Raw genomic sequence first — 25,128 nt, 5'->3', positions numbered from 1 at the left:
AAACTCCTTTGCAATGTGATACTTAAATATTTGAGCTATTTTTCTACTTTTAGAATAATAGAATTCCAGGATGGTTTGGGTTGGAAGGGACATTAAAACTCATCAGATGTCAGGGTATCCTGTCAGGGCAGGGATACCTTCCACTATCCCAGGTGGCTCCAAGCTCTGCCCAACCTGGCCTTGGACACTTCCAGGGATCCAGGGGCAGCCCCAGCTTCCCTGGGTAACCTGTTCTGGGGCCTCAGCACCCTCACAGGGAAGGATTTCCTCTGTTTTCCCACTCAGTTTGAGGCCCACTGAAGAAGTAGAGGTGCTGTAAGAGCTTTTAGGAGGGAGTACAGTTCATTTGTGACTCTCCACAGCACTCAGTATGTACTTAGAGCTTTTTTCCCTCATAATTGATGCATGTGGCATTTCCTCCTGCTGAAATAGGCCAAGAGAACCGGGCAGCACCGCCGAGCCCGGCTGCTTCATCTGTCTCAGCCTGAGCCGTGCACGGTGTCCAGTTGGCAGCGAGGATAATCAGCCCAAGGGCAGTGGAAATGCTCATTACAGCACACTTTATTCCTCAGTATTTAATAAGTAATGACTCTGAAAAGCTCGGAGCGGGGTCTGTGCCCGTGCCATCTCCTGCTGTGTTCCTGTCACTATGGATAAGTTAAACTGGGTTGAATCGGGTCGATTTTTGGATGAATACCCACCAAGGAATTTTGAGATATTGTAAGAAGTTTGGGTTATTGAGTGGGAGATGCTTCTTTTTCTTGACTTACTTTTCCTTGGGGAAAAAAAAGGAGGAAAGCTGGGCACTGCTTTCCACAGCTCAGTGTGTGCACAGAAACTGAGTCCTCTGATGTCCCTCAACAAAGTGAGTCTGGAAGGTAGAAACTCCCACAGGGAACAGCTTAGAAAGAAGCTCTGAAAGCCTGTGTTCCAGGAGCTGTGCCACGGGAGGCTCAGCTGGGGCTGGAAACAGTTGGCGTTACACATGAAGCTCCTGATAGTGATCAAATAATCTTTACTCACTCTGTGAGCAGGGTGATGGATCGCTGCAGATCCAGCAGCTAACCTTCCAAAGCGGGTTGGGGTGAGGTTTCTCTGGGAAGAAAACGTTCCCATTAGCTCAGTGCTTTGGCAATTTGTATCATCCGGTGAACTCGTCAGGAATTCACAGCTGGTGTAAAAGGATCGTCTGTTCCTACAGCACCTGGGGCCAGCCGGGCCCTGCGCGAGGGTTTGGTGCAGCTGAAGGGGAAGATGCAGCAGGAGGAGGTGGAAGAGGCTCTGTAGAATCTCTGCTTCCCTCTGGAATGGTCCCTCTTTATTCTGGGGACAAGAAGAGAACCATAATCTGGGTCCTTAATCCTCCTGAATGCTGGGCTGTGTAATCTCTTACTCACCCTCTTTTGTCTTGGAGACCTGATTTTCCTTTCTCCTCATGCCCAGGCTGGAACATTTCAGAAACAGTGAAAGAAATGTGGAAAAAAAAAAAAAAAAAAAAAAAAGAAGGGAGGGGGGAACGTAATGCTTTTAAATCTCAAAGATCAAATACTTGTGTTAATATCTGCTAGAAATTCCTCACAGAGATTTTGGCATATGTCAGTCTGGCACATAACTCCACCACAGCCACCTGCCATCCTGCCTGGAATTGTTTGTAGCTCCTTTGTGTTCTCTGAGCAGCACAAAGCTGTGGCGTGTCTGGTGTCACCACCAAGAAACAGACTCTGCACTAAGCCACGTGACAAACTTCCTTTTTTTTCCCATTTAATTACTTTTCCTTGCATCAGCACTGTGTTTTAAGCAGAGCTTTTTCCAGTCTAAAGGGTCCCTGAACACAGGAAGACCTAGGGGTGTACGAATGAGGATGTTTTGTTCCAAAGAGAACAGAGGATTCCAGGATTGGCAGCTAAAATGAAAAGAACACCACAACACCAAGAATTCTTTCACAGCTGCTTTTTGGTTTTCCAGTCTCTGCCAGTTTAATAGCAGGATTTTGCTCCGTATATTCTGGCTTGAGGACTGGCACAGGTCCGACACGTCACCTCATTGTTGGGACTGTAAGTTCCAGGACCACAAACCACTGTGAAGAGAACAGAGTTGGGGTTCCAGCCAGTTTCCCCTAATCTCAGGGGGGCCAGCAGACATCCCCATGAGCCTTCCCGGTGTCCTGTGGGAACTCCTGCTCTTCCCAGAGCTCCCTGAGCCTCTGGCTAAATCCCCCCAACTCTACAACCTGCAGCAGGTGCTGCAAGAGAACTTGAAAAATCAGCAGAGAATTTTCTAGCAGGACTTCCATGAAGGGAATTGCTTCTTATGGGCTCTGGATCTTGAGGACTGTCACTCACAAGTGACCTGGAAGGAAAAAACCCCACTGCACTGCTTCTACTTTGCTTGGAAATGCAGCTACACCTGTGAGTGCACTGACACGCTCCACTGGCTCATTTCCTATCATTACATTAAATCTACAATGCGAATGTCTTCCCAAAGGATGAACAGAAATATCCCTGCTTTTGACCCCAATATTTCTCTAATCCTCCCCAGAGCTCTGTGCCCAGCACTAATCAGCTATATTTAAATCAATGAGCTATATTTAAATGGATATATTTTATATTTACCGCAGCAGCTGGCACAGTTCTGGTGGGTGTGGTGGTTTTTCCCAAAACCTGGACGACAGCTGTCGATGGGAGTCATGGAGAAGCTGTTGTCCACGTAATGTATTGTAGGAACAGTGGGAAATTCATGCTTCAAATCGTGCTTCAGCTGATGGAAAAACTTTCCAATTCGCTCTGCTGCCTAAAATTCAGAAGTATTGGGAGAATAAAAATATAGTTGGTTGATTGTTGTTGATTTAAAAATACCAGGAAATATTTTCTAGTCCTGATTTCCACACACTGACTTGTCACCTTAATTGTGAGTCTTCCTTGGCTTCAAGGAGCCTGGAATCAGACCTAGGTTGTGAGCTGATCCCAGGATTTAATATTTAAAAGGCAGAGAGAACAGATTTTAGAAACTGGCTACGGTAGACTTACTTTAAATTGCATTCCATTGACCAAATCATAAATTAAAAATTTCATTTAGAGGACTGGGATTTCAATATAAATAATAATGTTTATCCTTCTTTATTATTAGAAGCAAATACAAAGCAAGTAATGAGCCTGATTTTTTAACTGTTGTTTTTAAGCTATTTGTATCAATTTGACTTCTAAACCCATTTTTCTTCCTGAATGGAATTATTTTAAATCCACAAATCATCATTTACAATATTAATCCCACAAAATCTGGGTAAAGATGGATTACTACCAGTCATATCTGCAGGAGCTAAGGCAGAGGTGGGGGTTAAAGAGGCAGAGAAGACACGAGGTGACTGACACAGAACCTGTCGGACATTCCTGTTTGTCACATCTTCACAGTCGTAAGGATCCTTGTGGCAAAATTCTTCCCATTCTGGTACAAATGGATTGACTGTGGATGGAGCAAGAAAGATCCATGAAAAAGGGGGGAATAGATTTAGGTCCTTGTGGTTTCTATCCAGTTCCTTCCTTTTTTTTAGTAAGAGTCAGAGGTCAACCAATATAAAATTGGGGATGAGGGGGGAAATATCTAAGCTGAGGTAATGGAGCTAATTTCTCACATAGCACCCTCAGGGTCCTAAAAGAGCTGAAGTTTTATGTAAAACTAAAAATCTTTGGGTCCTCAGTTTGTAATGAAAGTTTCTTGACTTTACTTAGGGGAAAATATCCACAAAACTGTTCCATAATCTGTTGGATGGTCCCTCTTGGTGTATGGTAAGAGCAGATACAGGAGTGAAAGTGGTCAGATAATTAAAGAACAACTTCCTTCCCTCAGTGATAAACCATCTCTAACTCAAGGCTGCATCAGGGCTGATTTGTTTGTGAGGTTAAACCACATCAGTATTGCCATGAGGGAGCTGTGAGGTTCTTGCTTTGGCTCTGTGCAGTTTCCTAGAATCAAGAAAAAAATTCAAGGCTGGGTTGGATGGGACTTTCCTCTTGGTCTAGGGGAAGATGTCCTTTCCTGTGGCAGGAAGGGAACTGAATGAGCTTTAAGGTCCCTTCCTACCCAAACCATCCTATAATTCTAAAATCAGAGTGGTCCCAGGTTTACTAAAAATCAAATACTAAAAACCGAAATATGACAGTGACATTAGAGCATATTATGGGCTGTCTCCTTCCGACCATCCTCTTTAACCTTGGTAATAGCTGCTCTCGCTAGGATTGTAAAAAGTTGAACTCTACTTTTAACATAAAACCTGCGTTTTAGCTCCATCTGTGGGTAACAAAAAAAAATACAGGGACTCCAAAAAAAAACCCAAACCAAACAAAAAGAATCCCAAAACAAACAACCAAACAACCGACCAAACAACCAATCAAACACCAAAACAAGCAACCAAACAGAAAACAAAAACAAAACCAAAAACAACCCCCCCCCCAAAAAAACTAACAAAAAAACCCCACCACCCACACACAAACAAAACAAAGACCCCAGAACAACTTTCAGAGGTACTCTCGACTCTGCTGTTCTTCAATGTTTATAGCACTCACAAGTTGTTCATAACAATAAATGATACCTCCCAAACAAGCACTGAAATTGGTTACCTAGAAAATTAACAAACAGCTCATACTGGAGGCTGTTCTTTGGTGTCCTGATAGAGTGGCACTTGTAGGACGACTCTGTGATGTGGCAGTTCAGGTAGGAGATGGTGCTGCTGAGGATTTTGGCTAATTTGTCGACGAACAAGTCGTTGATTTTCAGCCTGCAGTGCACTGTGCTAAAGCGAACAGACACCTGATAGGCATGGTCAGCTTCCCTGTAGGCTGGGAGGAAATAGCTTGGGTGTGAATCTGGGGTGTAATCACAGATCATATCTTAGATTATCAGCTTTTTGTATCTGAAGTATGGGCTTTTATTTGAAATTAAATAAACAAATAAAGCACAGTCATTAATTATGTCACAACACATTCGTCCTTGACAGAGCTGACTCAATAGTAAGAGATATTTTAGTTTGAAGTATACAGGAATTTAGGTACTTACTGGAGATTCTGTTCCCAAATAATAAAAACAAAACAGGAGGTGAATAGTACAATGGCACAGAACCAGCATGTCTACAAAGCTGTGTGTCTGAAATGGATGGGTGCCAACTCAATGTAATTATGGTGTAGGAGTAATTTTATTATTATTTTAAAAGTTGGTGTTTCTCAAGTATTTTTGGGTTGTTCTGTTGTGGGTGGGAAGTGATGCTGATGAAGAGTAGTTACAAGACATGGAAGAGGCTGGATGCAGGTCTCAGATAACTCTGGAATTCTTGCAGTTAATGCTGTACCTAAGGGTAGAGATTATTTTATTCCCATGCATTCTTGGGAGCAGTAATATTAAACTTTTCCCAAAACCATGAGAGGGTGCATGTCTGTGTATAAATAAAAAAAAAAATATTTTCTATTCTGGGATAAAATTTTAACTAATTATTTCGGTGATTTTTAAATCAAGCATTGCAATAAACACAGAGTACAGAAACCTACCAGTCTACAAAGGCCATGTGCTTGCTTCTAATTTAGCAATCTTACCATAAACCATGAATTTATAAGCCTCAACAATTTCTGTTTCTTCCTGTGTTGTAGTTTCGATGACTTTGTGGGAGAGAGTACAAATGTAGGCACCAGACATCGACACCATGAAACCCATCACCATCAGCTTCCCTGACTCTGTCAGATTCACATATCCTTGCCCTAAAACAGAAATATTGGGTTACTGGAAACGTCCACTTTCTGATGTATTTAGAATATTTGAAGCTGAAATCTTGCTCTTGTGCATAATGATGCTGGTTCATGTTAACCTGAAATGATCTAAAATTTATTACTTTTAGGATTTACTACAAATTTCCTTTTAGCTCAAGTATTTGGAACTTTTAGAGGGAGAAGAGAAACAGAGTTTAATGTCAGAACTTGTGGAAATATCTGGCAAAAGGCTAAGGAACTATTTGGAACCACTGAGGAGTGTGAATAGAAACAAGGAAAATATGTGATATTTTTAGCCTGAACTAACCTTGTAAATCTCTTCCATCTGGACCAATCCACAAATAGTTGGGATCTATTACTCTTTCTTGAGAAAGAGCCAAGTCCATACAGACCAGGAATGGGCTGTTTGTGAACACCTTAACGTACACATTCACTGCAATACAGAAACAGGTAAATGATTTAAATGCTGGTATTGGATGAAATCACCAAAAAAACCCCAACAAAAACCTAATTGAAAATTGTGTTTAAAGTGTATTTTTCAGTTTTCGACTTGCAAAGTGTAATATTAAAGATTAATCTCCATTTGTTCTTAATTAGTATCCTGGAACTGTCCACAGTGTGGCTGGTGCTGACTGTTAGAGGGAGACACGTGTATCCCACACACAAACTGTGGTGCAGGAGTAAAAAAAGCACCCAATTTTTCACTGAAACACTCATTTAGATGTTAAATTTTCATCAGTGCTTCCAGCAGCACTGTGGGATAAATATATTTCCATCCCCATCTCCTTTTCTCTTGTTCCTGTGTATACAAGGTTCCACTTGTACTGGTGCTACATAATGATCCCTGGGCTTAAAACTCCAAATTCCAGTGAAAACTAGATATAGATAGAAAAAAGGACAAATTTACCTTCATGCCTGGTGTCACCATAAACTTCATTCTTTCCAATTAAATCAATAGATTGCTCTTCCTTCGGTTCTGCTCTCACTGCAGGGAAAAATAATTGGAATATTAGAGATCAGTCTAAATGTGTGATTGTTAATTCTTTATTTCACATTGGTTTTTTTTCTAGTTTTGTTTCTTTTGTCTTACTTTCCTTTTTTCCCTATGCTTTTTTCTTAGCAACAAGCAGGAGTCCTTGTTTTTGACCTGTCACTTTTTAATTGTTTTAGTGCCTATATTTACAAACCTGCCTGGATGTATCACGTTCCAAACCAGATGAGCCTTCCTCTTTACAACTGGAGTAGTTATAAAAATGATAACGTTTTTATAAAAGCTCTGTAGTGTGGCCCTGAGATGACACAAGGTAGGGATCTCTCAGCCCTTACCCTTCTGCAGAACAGCAGAGTAGTGTCGGGCACAAAGGTTTCTGTGACAAGAATCCCCAGGAGAGGTGAAAATTATTGGAAATAGAGTTTTTTTTAGGCCATGGGCAGACTGGGGTGGTCCTGCCCGACTGTTGTGTCCCAGGGTTAGGCTTGGGGGACAGTGGGGTGTCACTGGAACCTATGCCAACCCCTCTTAAGGGTCTTCATTATCCACTCTGAGGGAAGGTTCTGGGGGGACATCTGGAGCCGTACCCATCAATGGGGTGTTAATGGAGCCCACCTGTCCCCTTTTTGGGGGCTTCATCTCCCACTCTGAGGTAAAGCTTTTTGGGGACATTTGTTCCCCACACCCACCAGCGGGGTGTCGCTGGAGCTCACCCTGTCCCCTCTAACAGGGCCTCCATCTGCCACTCTGAGGGAAGGTTCTGTGGGCACTCCCCCCCACACTCAGCAGAGCGGGACCCGCTGACGGGCTCCGATCCCCTCTACCACCCTCCGAGAGGACCGGCCCCACACCAACACAACCCTGCTTCCCACCCCTAGCCCCGCTCACCCCATCCCGCCGCCACCACCACGGCCACCAGGCCCAGGAGAGCGCCCGGGGGGCAGCGGGTCCGCCCGCCGCCCCCCGCCATCCTCCCGCCTCCCCTCACAACGGCCGCGGCGGGCGCGAGGGGGCGCTAACGGCCCCCGCTCCCCCCTCCTCCATCCCCGCGCGCGCACGGCGCTTCCCGCCCTTTTTCCTCCCCTCAGGGCTGAGGGCGGGAAGGGTGGAGAGTCCTCGCCGGGCTCCCTCGCTCCTTCTCTGCTCCCTCGCCCACACCCGGTACTTTTTATACTGTTTTAAAAACATTCTGCTTCCTCGCCAGCACTCCACTGAGTTTTTTAAGCAGTATTTAGTTGTGGGGAGATTTTTTTTTTTTGTTTTCTCGCTTTCAGGCCACTGAGGCGCTTGGCAGCGAAGGACGGCCCCTGCCACCCCCTCCGCGCCCGTTGTCACACTTCAGCCCCACATCACTCCTCCAAAGTGCGCAGTGAGCTGTGTTTTTGACTCTAAAGTGGTTTTTCCGGCTGTGGGACAAGGAGAGGGTAATACAGGGGAACAAGGGGGAAAGAGGCTCTGTCATGGCTTTATCTGTCAGTGCCCTGGACTATGGAAGGTGTCCCTGCCCATGGCGGGGGAGAAAGGGGAGACTGGATGAGCTTTAAGGTCCCTTTCAATCCAAACCATTCTGTGATTCTGTGTTTCTGTCACTTGCTGTGAGAAAGACTGAAAGTAAGAGCCAGGCACATCCTGTGGCTTTTCCTCCTGAGGGGCTGCAAGTGCTGGGTGTTTTCCAGCTGCAGGTTTCTGGAGAAAGTCATCACAGGACGTGTATTTTTCCACTTAAAAACAAAACCCATCCCTTTCAGTACCTAAAAGGGCTCCAGGAGAGCTGGGAAGGGATTTTGGATAAGGGTCTGGAGTGATAGGACAAGGGGAACGGCTTCAACTAAAAACAGGAGATTCAGACTGGATATTGGGAAGAAAATCTTCTCTGTGAAGGTGGTGAGGGCCTGGAAGGGATTTACAAGGGAAGTTGTCCCTGGAAGTGTCCAAGGCAGGGTTGGACGGGGCTTGGAGCAGCCTGGGATAGTGGGAGGTGTCCCTGCCACGACAGGGGTGGAACTGGAAGGTTTTAAAGTCCCTTCCACCCCAAACTCTTCTGGGATTCGGTGGTTCTGCCACTCGTTGCGATTGAAAGCAAGTCCTGGGAAAATAGCGTTGGCTTGAAAATGAAGTCAAATGCCACAGTATCACTGCAAGTACTTCCAAGTCAGTTACACGTTTTGGAAAACTTGCTATGTCTTTGAAACTTTTAAATATGTAACTACTTTGTTTCTAGAGCAGGTGATACAAAAACACTAAGGAAGCTGCCGGCAGGGAAAGGAGGGTCCTTGCATTTGACCACACAAGCACACTCGATACAGCACCAGAACGGTGGCCAAGCCTCTGGAAATTAACAAAATAGTATTTATCCTACCTACCTAGATCATATTTATCACTCCAGACCATGCTAATGTCCAAAAATGATGTCATAGTATTTGCATAACAAATATGGAACCAACCAACACAGGAATAAGAGTTATTTTTATAGAGAGCTGTGAAAGTTTTAACTCAATGCTTCTTGTAAGAAAAGCACTTAAGTTTCCTTTTATAAAGAAAAGAAAAATTTGGTAAAAATACAAAAAAGTGTGAAAAAGGAGGTATCAAGTTGTTAATGGAAAATAGTTTTACTTAAGCTTTCTTTTTCCTTAGACCAATACATTAAGTCAAGTGGTCGGTTAAGCTGTAAGAACTGTGTCAGGGTTTTCATTTTTAATGTCCTTGAGCTGCTGAGCAGGTCAGAACCTGGACCACCTCAGACGATCCCACGTTCCCATGTGCTGAATGTTTTCAGTTTTACTCAAAGTGAACATTTCATGCTTACACTGTGCAGGCAAAATGATTCAGTTTGTAACGTGTCTGCTATAAACGAGTCATATTTCAGCCCGAGCAGCCTCAGTTCCTAAGGAAGTTTATAGCTCCTTTCAGATTCTGCACAGCCCATCAGTCCCCAGGTTGCTAATTATTATGAAATAGTATATCTACTATAAAGCTTTGGCTGCAATTTTGGTTCTTTATAAACTCTTAGTCAGTGTCTTTAGCCAAATGACTCAATTATTTTCAACGCTATAACATTTCTAAGTCCCAGACTGGTAAATTGTCATTTATAGATTTGTATGCTTTTTTTTTGGGGGGGTGGGGGGGGTGGGGGGAGGAGGGGGAATGGGTTATTTTTAAGAACAGGTTGTGTTACAGGGAGGATTTAATAGAACAAAATGTGAATTTGGGTATTTATATGTGTGTTTAAACCTGGATTACTGGGGTTTGGTTCTTTGTTGGTTCTTCAGGGTTTTTTCGGGGGCGGGGGGGGGTGTTCTTTCTTTGTTTGTTTGGGATTTGGGGTTTGTTTTTTTTTTTTTTTTTTGCTTAATAGAGTAACAGTAGGAAATTATAGAAGAGGCCAAAAATCTGCAGTTGTAAACTTGATGATGGAGTAAGTAGATATTAAAAAGGTGAATATTTTATCCTAGGAAATACGTAGAGAGATTTCCAGGAGTGCAGAGTCAGGGGAAGGACCTGTTGCAGGGCTCTGGAGAGGCTGCAGACCACAAGTTCTGTCTCTGATTTTTCAGGTGAGTGATCCAAAGGTGGGATCACACAAAGGAGGGTCACAATTAGCATAGGGGTATTTTTCTAGGCTGGGTAAACCAGGTTTGCTTGATTTGTGCCCTTAAAATAAAAACAGTGAAGATACAATTGTTTCCCTGGGGGTAAATGTGAGGGAAAGTAGAGATTTAAATCAGAGAGCAAATCTGGCAGTACAAGAAAATGGCCATGGATAATCCTGGGATGGAAACCAGAGGTTTCTGATTGCTGCACAGCAATCCCAGGGCTTCTTTTAAATTTGTAAAACCAGGAAACCTGCCTAATTATTAAATGATTCTGGAAGGGGGCTGCAGAGGTTGTCAGGAATAACCAAGTAACCAAGAATTGCTTGATTATAACACATACTTTTTTTTTTTTTAATTTTATTTTTGAATCTTTTTCCAAGCAATGGAAAAGCAACAGCATAAGAAGCAGCCGTTGGCACCACACAGGAAGTGAGTAGGAGAATCATGTTTCCATGCTGTTATCCTGCTCCTGATCTATGATAATTTGCTCTTGCTGCCTTTGGGTTTAGATCCAAGTGATGAGCTCAGATCCCAATTTCACTTCTCGCTTCATTAACTGGTTTTGGGCCTGAACTGACCTCTAAATGTCACCTACTGCTGCCCTCTGCCTCAGCAGGAATTTCTGCACCTGGTCAGATCTCTCAAAGCCCTGTTCGGACCCGGTGTGGAATGAGCCTCTTTTCGGAGTCTGTACTAGATGACTTTGAAATTCATATTTGCTTTATTTTATTGAAGAACTTTGTACTTTGATTTTCTGCTAAATAGCAACATTGTTTTCTTAAGAAAACCATCTCAACCTAAGCTCTGTTTACTATTATCTCAGCCATTTAACTTTAACACACAGTTCGAGGTGTGCCCCTTCTGGGGACTAAAGTGGCCAGGGGCTCCCGAAACCCCCCAGAACAGGCGCTGTGTCCTCAGCCCCCCTGCCCCTCCCGAGGGGCGGGAGTCCCCTGCGAGCGGCATCAGCAGCGGCTCCAAGGCAGGAGAGTCCGGACCCGGGACCGGGACCGGGACCGGGACCGGGTCGGCTCCTCTCCCCGCCACCCGGCGCCGCTCTCCGCCCGCCGAGCGCCGAGCCGGATGTCACGGTGACGGGCGGGAGGCGAGGCCGGTGCGCTCCGCTGCCAGTCCCGAGCCCGGGCGGGCAGGTGGAGCTGGGACCCGCGAACGGAGCATGGAAGGTGAGAAACGACCCCACTCTTACCTCGGACCCTCTGCCCCGTCAGGGCCCGCAGAAGCTCTATCCCCCGGGGGCTTTCAGCCGCTTCTTCAGCGCTTGCTGCAAACAGATCGCAGGCTCTGGAAAAGAAATCGAATCGTGTGTAGCAATTAAACGGGAAACGAACGGGGCTTTTTGCACCCTCTCTGATTAATTTCAGAGATACCACAAAGCGCATGATAAAGCCGGGGTTTAGAGCGCGCTTTATCTGTTGTTCGTATTCTGGGGTTTAACGAATTCAGGGATGTCTTCTCTCTTTTCACCTGTAAAATGTGCCCGTAATATTCAGAGCCAGCAAAAACCAATCTGGGAGTTAATATTGGGTTCTGGAATAATTACCTGTCATAGAAAAGCAATATTTCTAGTGTTTTCAACATCCTGGCAAAGAAGCTTTGCAAAGCATCACTTGGTTTCTTATTTCAAAGGTGGAGATTCTTACTTCAACTCAGTACTTTAAGGGCTCCTGTTTAGATTCTGCTCTGTCTCAATGACTTGAGGCTGTTGATTATTTTAAGTTAGCTGCAGATACCTATTTAAAAATGCATTTTCCTTTGCTGAAGGCTTTTTAACTGTTTACCTGTAAATAATCACTCATTGAATCTGACTGAATCGAGAAAGCTGCTGTTTGAGAGAAGTAACTAATGATTTGAAAGAATGGGTTTGAGGACTCTTCAGCACTTAAACACTCAGCTTAATTTTCTTGATTGGGTTGGGATCACTGTCTTTTTGGGAGTGGAAAGTCTGCCATTAGAAAACAACGGGGTTTCACTATAACTGAGGTTATCTAAGAAGTCCTTTCTTTGGTGTTCTTATTTCTTCTGCGCTCAAAGTGAACATGGAAATGATCCTGCAGTTTTTTGGTCTGTACCTCAGGATGATGAGGATCCATTAACATTCCTATGGTTGTTGCACTGGGGATGAAGTTAGTGCAACAGTGTTGTAATGTGTTATCCCTGGATACAGCAATTTCCAGGAGAGGTTCTGTGGGTCTTGGGCAAATCTTGGTACCCTGAGAACAGAGGGCTAACATGGCTGACTTGGATTTTCCACGCCCAGTGTGTGTGGAGGTTTGGTAGGGTCACAGAGCGGCAGACAGGCCCTGGCAAAAATGGATGTTTGAACCAAAATTTGTCGTTAACTTGATTGTATCTCTCTGTGACTGGTTTGGTTTTGCAACTACTGAAAGAACTGTCCAGCTGGAGCTGTCAGCTCCAGGTTCTAGGCTGGGATCAACAGGTTAGATCAGGAGTCGGATTTTGATGATCTTAGTGGGACTCTTTAGACTCGGGTTATTCAGGATATTGAATCATATTGAATCACTGAATTATTCTGCTGAGTTTAGAAGGTTGTACGCACCAATAAGAGAAAAATCTCCTTAGTTATACACTGCTGGTCAGGATTTCTTCCCAAAATGACACGTGCACTTAAAATGCCCGTGACGTTTCACACATCTCATGGTGCTTAAGAGCAGCAAAGTGTCCGAGTTTACTTGGCCCAGGTGCCTTCCTCAGAAAGCCATGGATGCTGTGGATGCTGGAGAAGTATATCCAGTGGAGACATCAGCTAGAGTTTCTCTCCTTAATGGCCCAGTGTGGGTTCAAGGTGAAAAACTTGTTGGGGTGGAAGAAGTTGAGTAGTGTACGTAGTGAAGGCACTGACTTCAGAGAAGGAAACTGGCTGTTTCTGCTCCACATACTGTGATGGAAGGACTAAGAGCAAATGGGACTTTCAAAGGCGTCCCCTTCCCTGTGCTGTTGGGCTGAAAAGTGCAGCTGGCAGGAAAAAGGCAAGATTCTGGTTTCATTTTGGGGACAAACAGGTGAAATGATAACAATTCAAGATATACCTCCCATTCTGTATTAAGGACAGAAAGTAATCAGGGTCATCCATGATTTGAAAAATACCCATTTTAGGACAGTTAAATTTCTGGTTGGCTGTTCTGGTCAAATGCCAGGATAAAGTATGAATAGTCCTGCATACTAAAATACCACAGCACTTTTTTAGCAAGCTATTTGAATATTTTGGCTCCCTTTGCCTATTGGCATAGAACACAGGATGGCCAAGGATTGGTTTCGAAAGCACATGAATTTTAGTTCTGCTTTGTAAATGCACATTGTGCCTCAGCTGCAGCACACAGAGACAGGCGTCCTCTTCCCATGCACCCCAGCCAGTGGAGTTCTTTGAATCTTGGGAAGACGAACGTGTTCTGTAAGTGATTTCCTGCCTTGCATTTTTCTGAAAATTTAGTAGAAAAATGGCCTTATTGGTGTAGAATCTACCCACATGCTCTCCTGTTACCATGAAGAATCTGGCTTAGGATAGTCAGGAAAGAGGCCTGAGGTTAATTTAGTATTAAATATTATAATATTAAATAGAATATTATAATAAATATTTTAATAAATATTATTATATTAAATATTAAGAGACCACTAAGGCTCTAAGAAGTTGCTGGAGACTGATACTGTAAAGAAACCAGATGCTGGTGCAGGGAGATTGGAAGCTTGAAAGTGAGACAAAGACCAGGATGTTTCTCAAGCAAGAAGAGAAACCTTCTACGGTGTGTCGTTCTTATCTCTTCCAAAGGGTTGTCCTGCCCAGCAGCCATCATGGGTATGAAACTGTTGTGTTCAACAAAATATGAATAAATTCACAGATTCCATCTCAGCAGGAAGGAGATGAAGGTCTGAGGAGTCTGAGCAGGTCCTGCTCGGTTCTCGTGGGGTTTGAGCAGTGCTGTTCTCCAGCAAGTTGTCCTGCCAGGGAAACCTGAGGAATCCAATGGTTTCTAAAAATATATTGTTATCCAGGAATATATGTAGAATCATTGGAATTCAATGATTCAAGCAGTCATGCAGGGGTTCTAGTTCTTTCTTCCATGACCTCCTGGGGGCTCAGGGGAATCAGGATTGCTGCCGAGGTTTCAACGACACCTTGGGGCTTCAACCTTTGGGGCTTTGACCCCCATCATCAAAATGGAGCAACTGTGCAGGGATTCTGAATGTGATTAAAACCAAAACCAAGTGTTGCAGAATAAGGGAGATTTAATTTAATTATGTGCAGAATTACAAGGGTTTGTGTAATTTAAGTGTCTGTATTTGTGGAATCACAGAATGTTTTGGGTTGGAAGAGCATTAAAGCTCATCCACTTCCACCCCCTGCCATGGGCAGGGACACCTTCCACTCCCTCAGGTTGCTCCAAGTTCCATCCAGCCTGGCCTTGAAGACTTCCATGGATGGGACAGCCACAGCTTCTCTAGACAACTTACTCCGGTATAGAGTTAAAATCAATATTAGAGAAAACTTTGTTAATTTACCCGGAATTTACTGTTGTTTTCTCATCATTATTTGCTGTATAAATGGGTCCATTTGCCTCTTTGTACCTCAATTTTTCTGGCATCATAGAATGCGAATGAGAAATTAAGGGCTATAACTATACAGTTCCTTGATCTTTCTTATATATTTCAAAATATTGATTCAGTAAATATCTGAACTTTTTTGTCATTTAATTCTGTGACTATCTTTATGATGCAAGGCCTTTATTTTGTTGCACACATTATCCCCCCCTTTATTCATGCAGTTTTTTTGGAGTACCTCTTCTGATACCAGGCTGCCTCGTTGGAGAGTTACCAGAGCTTTATATTTTAACGTTGCAGAGACCACAAAAAAGTTCCATATGCAGAGGAGGTAAAGACAGATAATTATGGGGTAAATGTCACCCGTGGTTAACACCTCATGCCCGCTGCCTGGGTGTTTCTGTTATGTAACTGCCAGGAAGAAATTTTCCCGGTCCAGAAACAATTATTTTTTAGGTTCAAAGCTGATAAAAGATGTTATGGCATGTAAAAAATAAAGAGAGGGAAAAAGCTACCAGAAAGAAAGGAGGAAGGAAGCAGGTAAACTGTGTTAAGAATTCAGCCTCCTAACAATGAAATCTCAAGAAAGGGAGGCCTTGAGTAAAGACATAACGGGACAGCTCAGGTCTGTGCCTTCAGTTCAACTCAACAGCTGAACTTTGGCCACTGGAGTGGGCAATGAGAATACCTGCAGCTTGTGTTGGCTTCAGAGCTCTGCTGAGCCCCTGCATGCTGGGAAACCAGGCCTCAAGGGTAGTCCTCCGAAAAATTTTTAAAATTCCTAGCATTTGATCCCTTTTGGAATTTCTCAGCGGGAATTATACTTGCATTCCCATGAAAACCAAGGAGATCTTGTGGAGTTAATGGGGGTTTCCCTTTGTATTGGAAAAGGAATGTAAAATATCTTTGTGCTTTAGAGAAATTAACTTCCTACAGAGTTACTACGGCTGCACTGTGCTCACAGGGTACTCAATGAGTAAATTGAAAGCATAAGGTACTCTGTTCTACAATTTTTGAAGTTAGAAAACCATACTTAATCCCTTTTCTGGGCACAGGCCAGGACATAAAGAAGGGACATGCTCAGGATATAAAGAAGTGAAGCATGCTACTCATTTGATTTTTATTTCTTTGAAATGTTTTATTTTTCAATTTTACTTTCAGCCAAGAAAACAGGAATTTATAAGATTGTAACAACTATATAGTGAACTGTTCTAAATATTAGACACCTCAGGCTGCTTTTCTGTCTTTCGCAGATTCACAGCCCAGGATGGACCTCAGTAACCCTCAGGAACAGCCCCTAGCTCCAGGTACTGTACTGTTCAGTTGTGTTCTTCCACTCTCTCTTGACAATTTTACATTTAAATGGAGAAAAAGAAATTAATTGCAGCTGGTTTAGAGTCCCAGGACACTGAATAACAGAGTCAAAAGTACAAAGAGGGGCATTAAAGGCAAAAATAACAAATTTTAGAGATGAAATAAAACCATGGAAGTTCAATATAACATTGGAAAATTATAGTGAAGTGGGAAATAAAGACTGTATAGAATGAAAGGAAAGATTTTCAGGAGAAAGCTGAAAGTTTTGATTAGGGAAGCAAGAATAATACAATTCTCTTGGTTGACTGCATTTCTGAAAATATGAAAACAAACCTCCTGAGTGAGTTTGACAAGTGTTTCACTTTCTTGTTAATCAAAAAGTCGAGCTTCTTTTCAGCTGCAATGTAATATTTAGCTTGAGAAGGACTGGGGGTGTTACCATTCAGCTGTCAGTAGGTTAAAGAATTTACCAAAAATTTCATAGTATTACTGTAAATTTTAAAAATTCCCATAATATTTGGAAGAAAATACTGTCTGGTTTTTTAATGAAATATTGATCTGAAATTTACAGAAATAGACATAATATGGAGCTAGTTTGCATCATGGGGTTAATGAAAGAGGCTTTATTTGAAACACTTCACCCGAATAAATTTCACTACAGTTAAAAATGTGTCTTTATTTCCGAGGAGAGAGGCTGGGATCTCTGGGATGCTGATCTGCATGATAATGTTGATATTTAAAAATACACACGTGGAATAAGCAGAGAAGTGCAAGTGGGTTCAAAGAGGCCTTGATTACATGTGCTTGAGCAGTTTTCTGGCCTAAGGCCAGAATTATTAATATTTTGCCCAAAAGAACAAAGTGGAGCTGTGATTCCTTTGCCTTGCTCCAAGGAGCTCCATCCCTGTTCACAGCAGTTGTCAGAGCTCCTATTATAGAGTTAGATATACTGGATTTTATTCCTGCTGTCATTTAGAACAACCTCCAGAATATTTAGATCTGGGCAAAAGCTGAAAATGGGTTCCAGGTATGTGTGAGAGTTTGTGTAGGATTTTGGGAAGTAAAATCATTCTCCTAAGTACAACCAGTGCATCTGTAGAAATAACACTTTACGTACTGTTAGCAGTCCTGGGAGTGTGCAGGTGCTTTCTTTGAGGGAATCCCCTGGAAATATTCTTGGAGAATAAATAGTTAATTATTTTTTGTCTTTCTTTTTTTTTTTCCCCAGAAGAACAAGAGGATTTGACAGACTGTAATCTGAACAAATCCGAGGAAATGGAACGCATGGATAATGTGGAAGATATGAAGGAACACAATCAGTCTAATGAGGAAGCAGGAGGTAGAGTTGGAGTTTTGATAAATAATAGTTGTATTTTGTCTTTTTATTAATCTGATTATGCTATGAGAGTGTGCTTTTAAAAGAAATAGCAATACAATTAATTTGGAGCATTTCAACACACTCTAAGGAGGAGCAGCATTTTTCCATTAGGGAACCTCACGTACATTTTATCAAGGTCAGTTTTACCAGATCTATGAAATATGAACGGGAAGAAAAAAGAGCAAGTACATCTGGTGAGCCTTTAATATGTGTGGTAACAAGTTCTTAAAAGTAGTTTGCATAGGTAAATCCTGTGTTAGGACTGCAATTTTTATTAGTGCTGCTAAGTACTTTCATACCTAAAAAATAGCTTGATAATTTATTCATTTTTTCGAAAGAAAGAACAAGTTACCTCAAAATGGAACACTCAGACCTGTAAAATTTAAAACTGTAGCAGCAATGCTGTACTTTAAGCTGTAGGTGAAGGGGAGGTTGGTCAGTTTTCCATGATTATTAGTGAAGAAAATACTTTTCCTACAGGTCTGAGAGAAAACATAAGGATCAATTAAAATAGTAAACTAATATGTACTGTCTTTAAAAAACAGCAGGCCCTCTTCATTTATAGACAGAAGATAACAGCTCCTGAAACTTGGCAATCTTACAGCCCTCAGAGCTCAGGGGTTTACATGTGTCTGTGGCATAGATGTTGAGATTCTTCTGTAGAAGCTCCTAAACTGAAATCTCAGCATTAACAACAGTTCCTGCCCGTGATCTGAGAGTGTTCATCTGTGCCAGGGGCCTCAGCCACAGCCAGTGAGGAGTGTGCCTGGTAGAGGATGTGGGGCACGTGTCCTGGGGACAGCACACATGGTGTTACCAGTTTCACAGGGCCTTTCTGTGCCACAGGTCCGTGGCAGTGCAGCAGCACCAAGGGAAATTACGGCTGTGGCTTTGGGTAGGAGTTTGAGGTAGAGTTTGTATCACATGAATCAAGTAAATCACTAAAGAATTTATGTGTTTTGGCTGTGCAAGTAGCTTTGGTTGTTCCCTCTAACATTAATGTGATTATTTTGAAGAGGTTATACTTCTGCATTATTAAAGACCAAATGTTTTTATTGGTTAACAAATTGCAAGCAAATATAAAACACTCTAGGGAGTTGTGAGATGAATCTCACTCAAGGATCTACAGCGGCAGTATGTGGAACTCTCCTGGTGTCTGGCCTTTCTGGACAATTTATGGAGAGATATCACACTGTTTTTCCAACCAAATTTGGGTGTCTGGATTAAGATGAAAAGCCTTCTGTCCCCAGAGCAATTGCTGCTTAGCAGGATTCTGCAGTTGAGATTAGCTCATTATAGATATCTGCAATATAGAGCCTGCCTTGGGCAGGTGAGTTCTGCTCTGCTTACCCTAAATACAGAAGTTTAATAGAATAGACAGAATATGGAAGAGTTGAGCATTTTCTACATCCAAGGCAGCTGATCTCTCAGATCCCACAGGACATAAAATATTCACAGCCATGCTCCAGCTGTTTGTCCACCCCTTGCACCAATTCCGCTCTCACTAGCTCACTTCTCCCTGTGCTTTCCCAGTGTCCCAACCCTTCACTCTTCCTGCTCACAGAGCTGTGTGTGCAGGAAGCCAAGACAGGGTTTCTTTCCCAAACACCTCAATATTGACCTCCTGAGAGGAGTTCCTGTAGCTTCTTCCCAGCTTCCCATTCCAGGAGCCATGTCCATACTGCTCATATGCAGCATCCAGGCATGAAGCCAGTCCTTTTCCTGTTTTCTCTCTGCCCTGTGCCTGCAGTACCATTTCTCATCTTCTTTTCCATACATTTAAGTCAGGAACAACTTGGACACTTGAGAGATTGTGTCGGTACTGCTCTTACCATTCATATTTTATATTGCTGCTGATCTCTAAAAGTCTCTTTACCATTTGTTCTGGAATGCAAACACTGAAAATTTACATCTCAAAGACAATGCTATAAATATCAATAAAACATCATTCCCCTCCAGCAGCCTCCCTTACCATTAGAGCTCATTCATTATAAAATGAGTATGAACCTTCAGTACCACAGTGCCCCATTCCACGCTGCTCACTGTAGGAATAAAGCCATGACTGCAAGGAGAAAGCTGCTTCAAATGCACAAAAAAGGTACCTCCATCATCTCCATGTAAAATGGCACAAAATAAAATATACATTGTGTTTGCTTCAGTGCTTCACACACTGTTCTCAGCAGTCACTCTGATACCGGAAGCACAATAAATCTTAAATATTTAACATGCTGTGCTAGTACTCCAGGCCGTGCAATGATCAGTAGGTGCACTTAAATTTCCTCCCAACAACACCAGTTCAGTTGCTGTTGGAGACTGAAATTCACAAATAATCTCAGCTTTCATGTCATGCCCTCTATAAAATAGCAGCAGCTCTGTTAGTCCCTGAGAAGTCCTCGTGGGTCACTAACTACTGTCTGACTTCTATAAATGAAACCACATTCTGACAGTGCTGTCCTGGTGGGAGGATTATCTTTTGGGGATCACTAACCCTGGCAAAAATGAATATATAATATTCTCCAGGATCACAGAATAGAAATATCATCAGTATTGGTGATGGCTTTTGGGAAAAGGATTATGTCCTGCCTACACCTGAAAAACCTATTGGTTAATAAAAAAACCCAACCTTCCATTTCTTTATTTGGCATGTTGATATGATCACTAATCCCCTCATTTTATATCAAATTTAAATAGAAATAATGAAAAATGTTTATGTGGTTCTCATAAATGTTAATCATGTTTGTGAGTGAGCAATTCCACTCCAGCACCTTCCCAATTCAACGCTGATGACAGCCTGTGACACAGAAACCTCTCCTTTTTCTCTCCTGAACCCCCGCATGATCCGTGCCCCCGGGGTTTGTTCCATCTGCTGAAGGCCATCATGGGAACATGAGGCCACTGACTCATGGAGAGAGATCAGGCCTTCGATAACCTGCTTTCCACTGCCTTAGTATGTCTGTAACATGTTTTTCTCCAGCACAGTTATGTCTGGTTTTTCCATGTCTTGTCAGCCATCCATAGTGAGTAGGACTAGTTTCTTGGACTACATGTTTTTGTGATTCTTGCATTATTCATGGGTGACACTGTGAGTATGTTGTGGGAAATTATTCTGAGGCTTTGAGCAGGAGCTGGACATGCTTAAATCTAGATGTTGTCTGATTTGGTTTGGTGGAGCCTTTTATGCTGAAAGTGGCACTGGGATCCTTTTAAAAGCTTACATGCAATTCATAAAAGCACAAAATTAATGTATAGGGCTGAAACACCATCACTGGGGCTTGTTTGGTATTAAAAAATTCCACTTTTCCAGCAAACAGTCCCATATTTGTACTTCTCTGAGCCTGTGCAAACACACCAGCTCATGGTGTTTTTATGTGTGTCCTGACACAGGTGAGATGCCATTCCATGGAAACAACTCATCCTATTCCACCCCCCTGTTAAACAGGCTTCCATGATGATCAGCACTAAGTATCGGGCAAACAATTAGGCAGCAGGCTATAGTAAAATGGTAATTAAAAGCTTGATGGGGAAGAAGGAAAAAAAAGAAACAAAACCCCCTTTTCTTGCCTCAAGGGACTGGAAGCTGCACGCTGTGGTGCACATGGTGTACGCTCGCCTGCAACCATAAAAATACACCGTTCCCATGGTGCTTCCTGTGTCTAGTCTGAAAAGAGACAAGCAATGAGAGCAGGGGGGAAGCGCTTGATTTCCCCTGTTTCTTTATGTGCCCCCAACACTGTTACCTTTGGTGGCCAAAGTGGATGCATCTTTAATTTAAAAATTAAATTAAAAAACCCGTGTTCTTCCCTCTGGGAGTCGCAGTCAAGCACGAATGTTTAATTATGTCTTAATTCTCTCAGCTGTTGAGGCAGACAACTTTTGGGGTGTTATGAATGTCAGCGAGCTTTCATGGTTGTGAGCTAAAAAGAGATAAAAGCCACATTTGTGGTTTATGGATGTTAATTGCTGCTGCACTGAGGTGTGTGAGGGGGGCGGTTGAAAGGCTGGAGTGAGACAGGAGAGGTGACAGAGCCTCTCTGGGGCGCTCAGCGAGGTTCCAGCGGTGCTGCAAGAACATGCACTTATCTGCCTGGAAAGGAAGTGCCGTTTTTTATCAGAATATTACATCTCCCAAGCCCAGCTCGAGCCCCGGAGCTCATGGGACTTGGGGTTATCTCACAACATCAGCAGAAGTTCACTGCAAGGGGATTTCTGTAGTGTTAAACCCAACAAGGAGCCTGTGCTCAACGGGTCGGGCTTCTCTGGGGGCTCTACTGGGACTGAAGCTGCGTTTTCCTTATCAACAAATGATCCTCGACTTTGTTTGAACTCTTCAGACTGTGCCGTCAGCGGCAGGAATGCTGCCAGGCACGCTCGGTGACATCAACGGGGCGGTGGTGTCACCCAGCCTGTAAATGATTGACATCAGCTGGACTATCCTGAGCACTCAGCACTGACACAGACACTAGGATGCTCTGATTGCCTGGAGATAATCAGAAAGTGCAGCTATTTCTCATTCTAATTAACCCATTATAGTGATTAGAAAATAAAATTTACTTTTGAGATACCCTGACTCCCAGTGGAAGCTCTCAGACAGAACAAGGGCTAGAAAGAGGATGGATGCATGGTTACTCAATAGATGATGGGCTTCATTCCATAACTTTTAAAACTTTTTTTTTCCCGCTTGTTCTACAATGTGTATCTTGGATCCATACAAAATAATTCCCTGAAATTACAGGTGAGAGAAATATTTATTCCTTTGACATCAAAATTAAATCTAGTCCGGGACAGATGAGTTGTGATCCATCCCCACTCCCCCCAACAGAAAATAAGTGATGCAGAAAATAGCCCTGGGAACCCAAATCACATGTTGTTCTAGGAAATAATCAGTTTTTGGAAATACAGATTGGTGAAAAGGAAATCAGTTAATGGGGATGAGTCACATTTTGCACTCAAACCAGGCTGTTCATTTGGCACAAAATGGGAGTTGGAGGTACAGGTTCGCTGTTTGTGCTGCTGGAAAAGTATCGGGAAAGGGAAACAGATCCGCAAGAGCAGAAGTTTGCTAAAATATATACAAATAATTCCCTGAGCATTGGAACTGAAGGCTCTTGTGTCTCGATACTGACCGAATTTTAACTGAACTATGCAGGGTTTGCACAGGGTGCTGGGTGCCTGTTTCATCTGGGGCTCCCCGGGCTGGCGTTGCCGTGTCCTCAGCACCGTTTCCCATCACGCTGCATTCGCTCCAGTTCTTGTTCCGGCTTCACTTCCTTCTTCTGCTCTGCAGGAGAGTTAGGAATTTTGTAAATTCCGAGCTGGACTCGCTGTACTCGCTGTACTCCCGCGGAGCAGCGGTGGCTGCGCTCACCTGCCAGCCGCGCTCCTCTCCTGCCTCTCCTGGTGCAGGAGCTCCACCTCCAGGAGCGGCTCTGGGAGCTGCAGGTGCTCCCGGACGAGAGCTTTGAGCAATCCTGGTCTTCCAGGGAGGGCTGGATTTGTTGTGCTGGTCTGAATCGCAGACTCCTGGGAACGTTAAGGCTGGGAAAGAGCTGTAAGAGCAGTTTTATTAAGGGAACACAAAGCGGATGCATCCGCTCCTCTGGAAGGCTGTGCTAAAAGTAAACTACAAATATTTGATTAAAGAACCTCAAGTAGGAGATGACACAGGTATAATCTAAAATTCAAGTCAAGATTATTTACTACTGGAGTCTTTTTATAGTTCAATCAAATCAGTGCACTGTTCAAGGTGTTCAAGAATACCTGAACCAAGCTTCTGCCTTCAGCCTATATGTGGTAAAATTCCTCAGATATTTATGACAGATTTCCCTGTTCTTCATATTATTTCCTCTTATTCTCTCTCCATATTTAATTTTTCTTACAAGACTATATTGCATTGTCAAGAAGGCTCCTGGGAGATGAATTTACAAAGATTAAATGAAATGATACTTTGAATTTCTCAGGTTTGAAGTTCATTTGAAGCACAGTTGACCAGAGCTGACTGTGCCTGAGTGGTCACATTAGTGATTGGTCCCTTGATATAAGTAATGCCAGCGATTATCTGAATTTAACATGTGGCCTTTCTCAGTCTGACTGTTGGGTCCAGATGTTCTCTGATTAACTGTCTCATTGAAGTCTGATTTAACGGTTGTGATTGTATCTGCCTTGCTGGACTTCAGGAATTGTAATTTTAGAAATGTTTTCTCTGGGTGATGGTATCTTAACGGCAAAGGAAGGGAAGAGCTCGTACATTTTCATCTTTTTCTGTGTTTTTTTTCTAAGAGGGAGACTTCAAAGATATTCAAGTCTGAAAGGATAACATTAACAGGTGTCAAAATTAAAACAAATTTCATCTGGGACAGGTGTTGGAGAACCTCTGCCCTGCAGGTCTGAGGATGTGGGATGGCATTCCCTCTGTGGTCCCCTCCAGCACTGGGGGCATAGAAAGTTGAGTAAAAATGGCAAATCATTGCCACTTTTTAAAATTTAACAGCCAAAATAAAATCTCACGGTAGTTTCAGCATACACTAGCCATAGTTTTCCAGCCCCTAGTACAATTTGTCCCAGGGAAGGTCATTCTGCTTCCCCAAATTCTGTTTGTAGTTTCAGTTAAGAGCATTTAAATGCAGTTAAATAAAGTTAAATTCCATTTCCTTCTCTAAACGCAGCACTGCACAAGGTTGCTGTGCAGTTTGTCCTGTTTTATTCCAGCTTTGGGAATTCTCAGTTTTGGGGAACATTTCTCCTTTACCCCTAATTCTGTTAGTATAACTTGAACATAATTTGGTAACCTGAATTAAAATCCTAGAAAAACACTGGAGTATGATTAGGCAGAAAATAATAACAAAGAGGAAATACTGTGTGTGAAATCATAGATTTCCACAGGAATATTAATCTTTTTATGAAAAATCATTGTTTTAAGTAAGATGCTTGAAGATCCAGTTACAAAATTCAAGTTTCCTGACTCACATGAGCTTGGAAAGTGTGTGTGTTGTTTGTCTGGTGTTATTTTGCAATTAATTGTACAACTAGATAAATTACACTATGCTTTAATGATAGAGAGGCACTGGTATTAATGAAGTAGAAAATACACATCTGAGCACTTGGAAAATGATGCCTGGCTGATTTTTTTTATTTTCTTTTCAATTCTCAGTGCTGCATTTCAATTTGATTTGTTTCTATTTTTGTTTCAAGTCACAATAAAACCAAGGAGACTCATTACCATTGAGTCTGCACTCCACAAAGGGGAATGATCAAAGTTTCTCTCCTATATTTAGAAGTGAAATTTCCACCAGGTGCATTCTGCATTGGGTCATTTAGGAATTACCACTCACGTCTGCTTTATAAAGTATCTAAACAAAATAAGTACTAGGATTTTTGTATTTAAGTGACTGTTGAACAATAGTACTAAGAAAATACCAAAAGGCACAAAGATAAAATAAACCCAATACCAATATATCCAAGTAATAAACACAATATTTGGGACTTTTAGTGCAGAAGTCTCTGCTTTGGCCTACAGTGACACAAAAAGGG

At 42.6% G+C, this 25,128-nt stretch overlaps 2 protein-coding genes across 3 annotated transcripts in view; one reads left to right on the top strand and one right to left on the bottom strand.

The window, feature by feature from the left end:
• Positions 1 to 1,976: 1,976 nt before the first annotated feature.
• ZPBP2 (zona pellucida binding protein 2) lies at positions 1,977 to 7,711 on the bottom strand. The gene is made up of 7 exons (XM_058857619.1): positions 7,630 to 7,711; positions 6,058 to 6,183; positions 5,580 to 5,741; positions 4,614 to 4,832; positions 3,374 to 3,459; positions 2,613 to 2,790; positions 1,977 to 2,077 (listed from the first exon to the last, which is right to left on the bottom strand). The coding sequence occupies exons 1-7, from the start codon at positions 7,709 to 7,711 to the stop codon at positions 1,977 to 1,979; spliced, it is 954 nt and encodes a 317-aa protein (XP_058713602.1).
• A 3,727-nt stretch (positions 7,712 to 11,438) lies between these two features.
• IKZF3 (IKAROS family zinc finger 3) overlaps positions 11,439 to 25,128 on the top strand; it is a 35,178-nt gene continuing 21,488 nt past the window's right edge. Inside the window, exons 1-3 of one of the 2 annotated variants that reach the window (XM_058858224.1) lie at positions 11,439 to 11,518; positions 16,163 to 16,216; positions 17,452 to 17,562. In XM_058858224.1, coding sequence (XP_058714207.1) covers positions 11,512 to 11,518; positions 16,163 to 16,216; positions 17,452 to 17,562 — 172 coding nt within the window. In that variant the 5' untranslated portion in view covers positions 11,439 to 11,511. Of the gene's footprint in view, positions 11,519 to 13,687; positions 13,765 to 16,162; positions 16,217 to 17,451; positions 17,563 to 25,128 lie in introns of those variants that run through there. The other variant, XM_058858223.1, reaches the window with a different exon arrangement.

The sequence above is a fragment of the Poecile atricapillus genome, chromosome 27 (assembly GCF_030490865.1).
Source record: "Poecile atricapillus isolate bPoeAtr1 chromosome 27, bPoeAtr1.hap1, whole genome shotgun sequence".
NCBI classification, from domain to species: domain Eukaryota; kingdom Metazoa; phylum Chordata; class Aves; order Passeriformes; family Paridae; genus Poecile; species Poecile atricapillus.
Note: the sequence above shows the minus strand (reverse complement) of the source record. Positions and strands in the feature narration are given on the sequence as shown.

Bases quoted from the DNA above. Each gene is read 5' to 3' on its own strand.
- ZPBP2 (XM_058857619.1), bottom strand. From the start codon at position 7,711: ATGGCGGGGGGCGGCGGGCGGACCCGCTGCCCCCCGGGCGCTCTCCTG. The intron at 4,833-5,579 runs GTAAGATTGCTA...ATTTCCTCCCAG, and splicing joins TTATAAATTCATGGTTTATG to CCTACAGGGAAGCTGACCAT. The intron at 2,078-2,612 runs GTAAATATAAAA...TTCTCTTCACAG, and splicing joins GAACTGTGCCAGCTGCTGCG to TGGTTTGTGGTCCTGGAACT.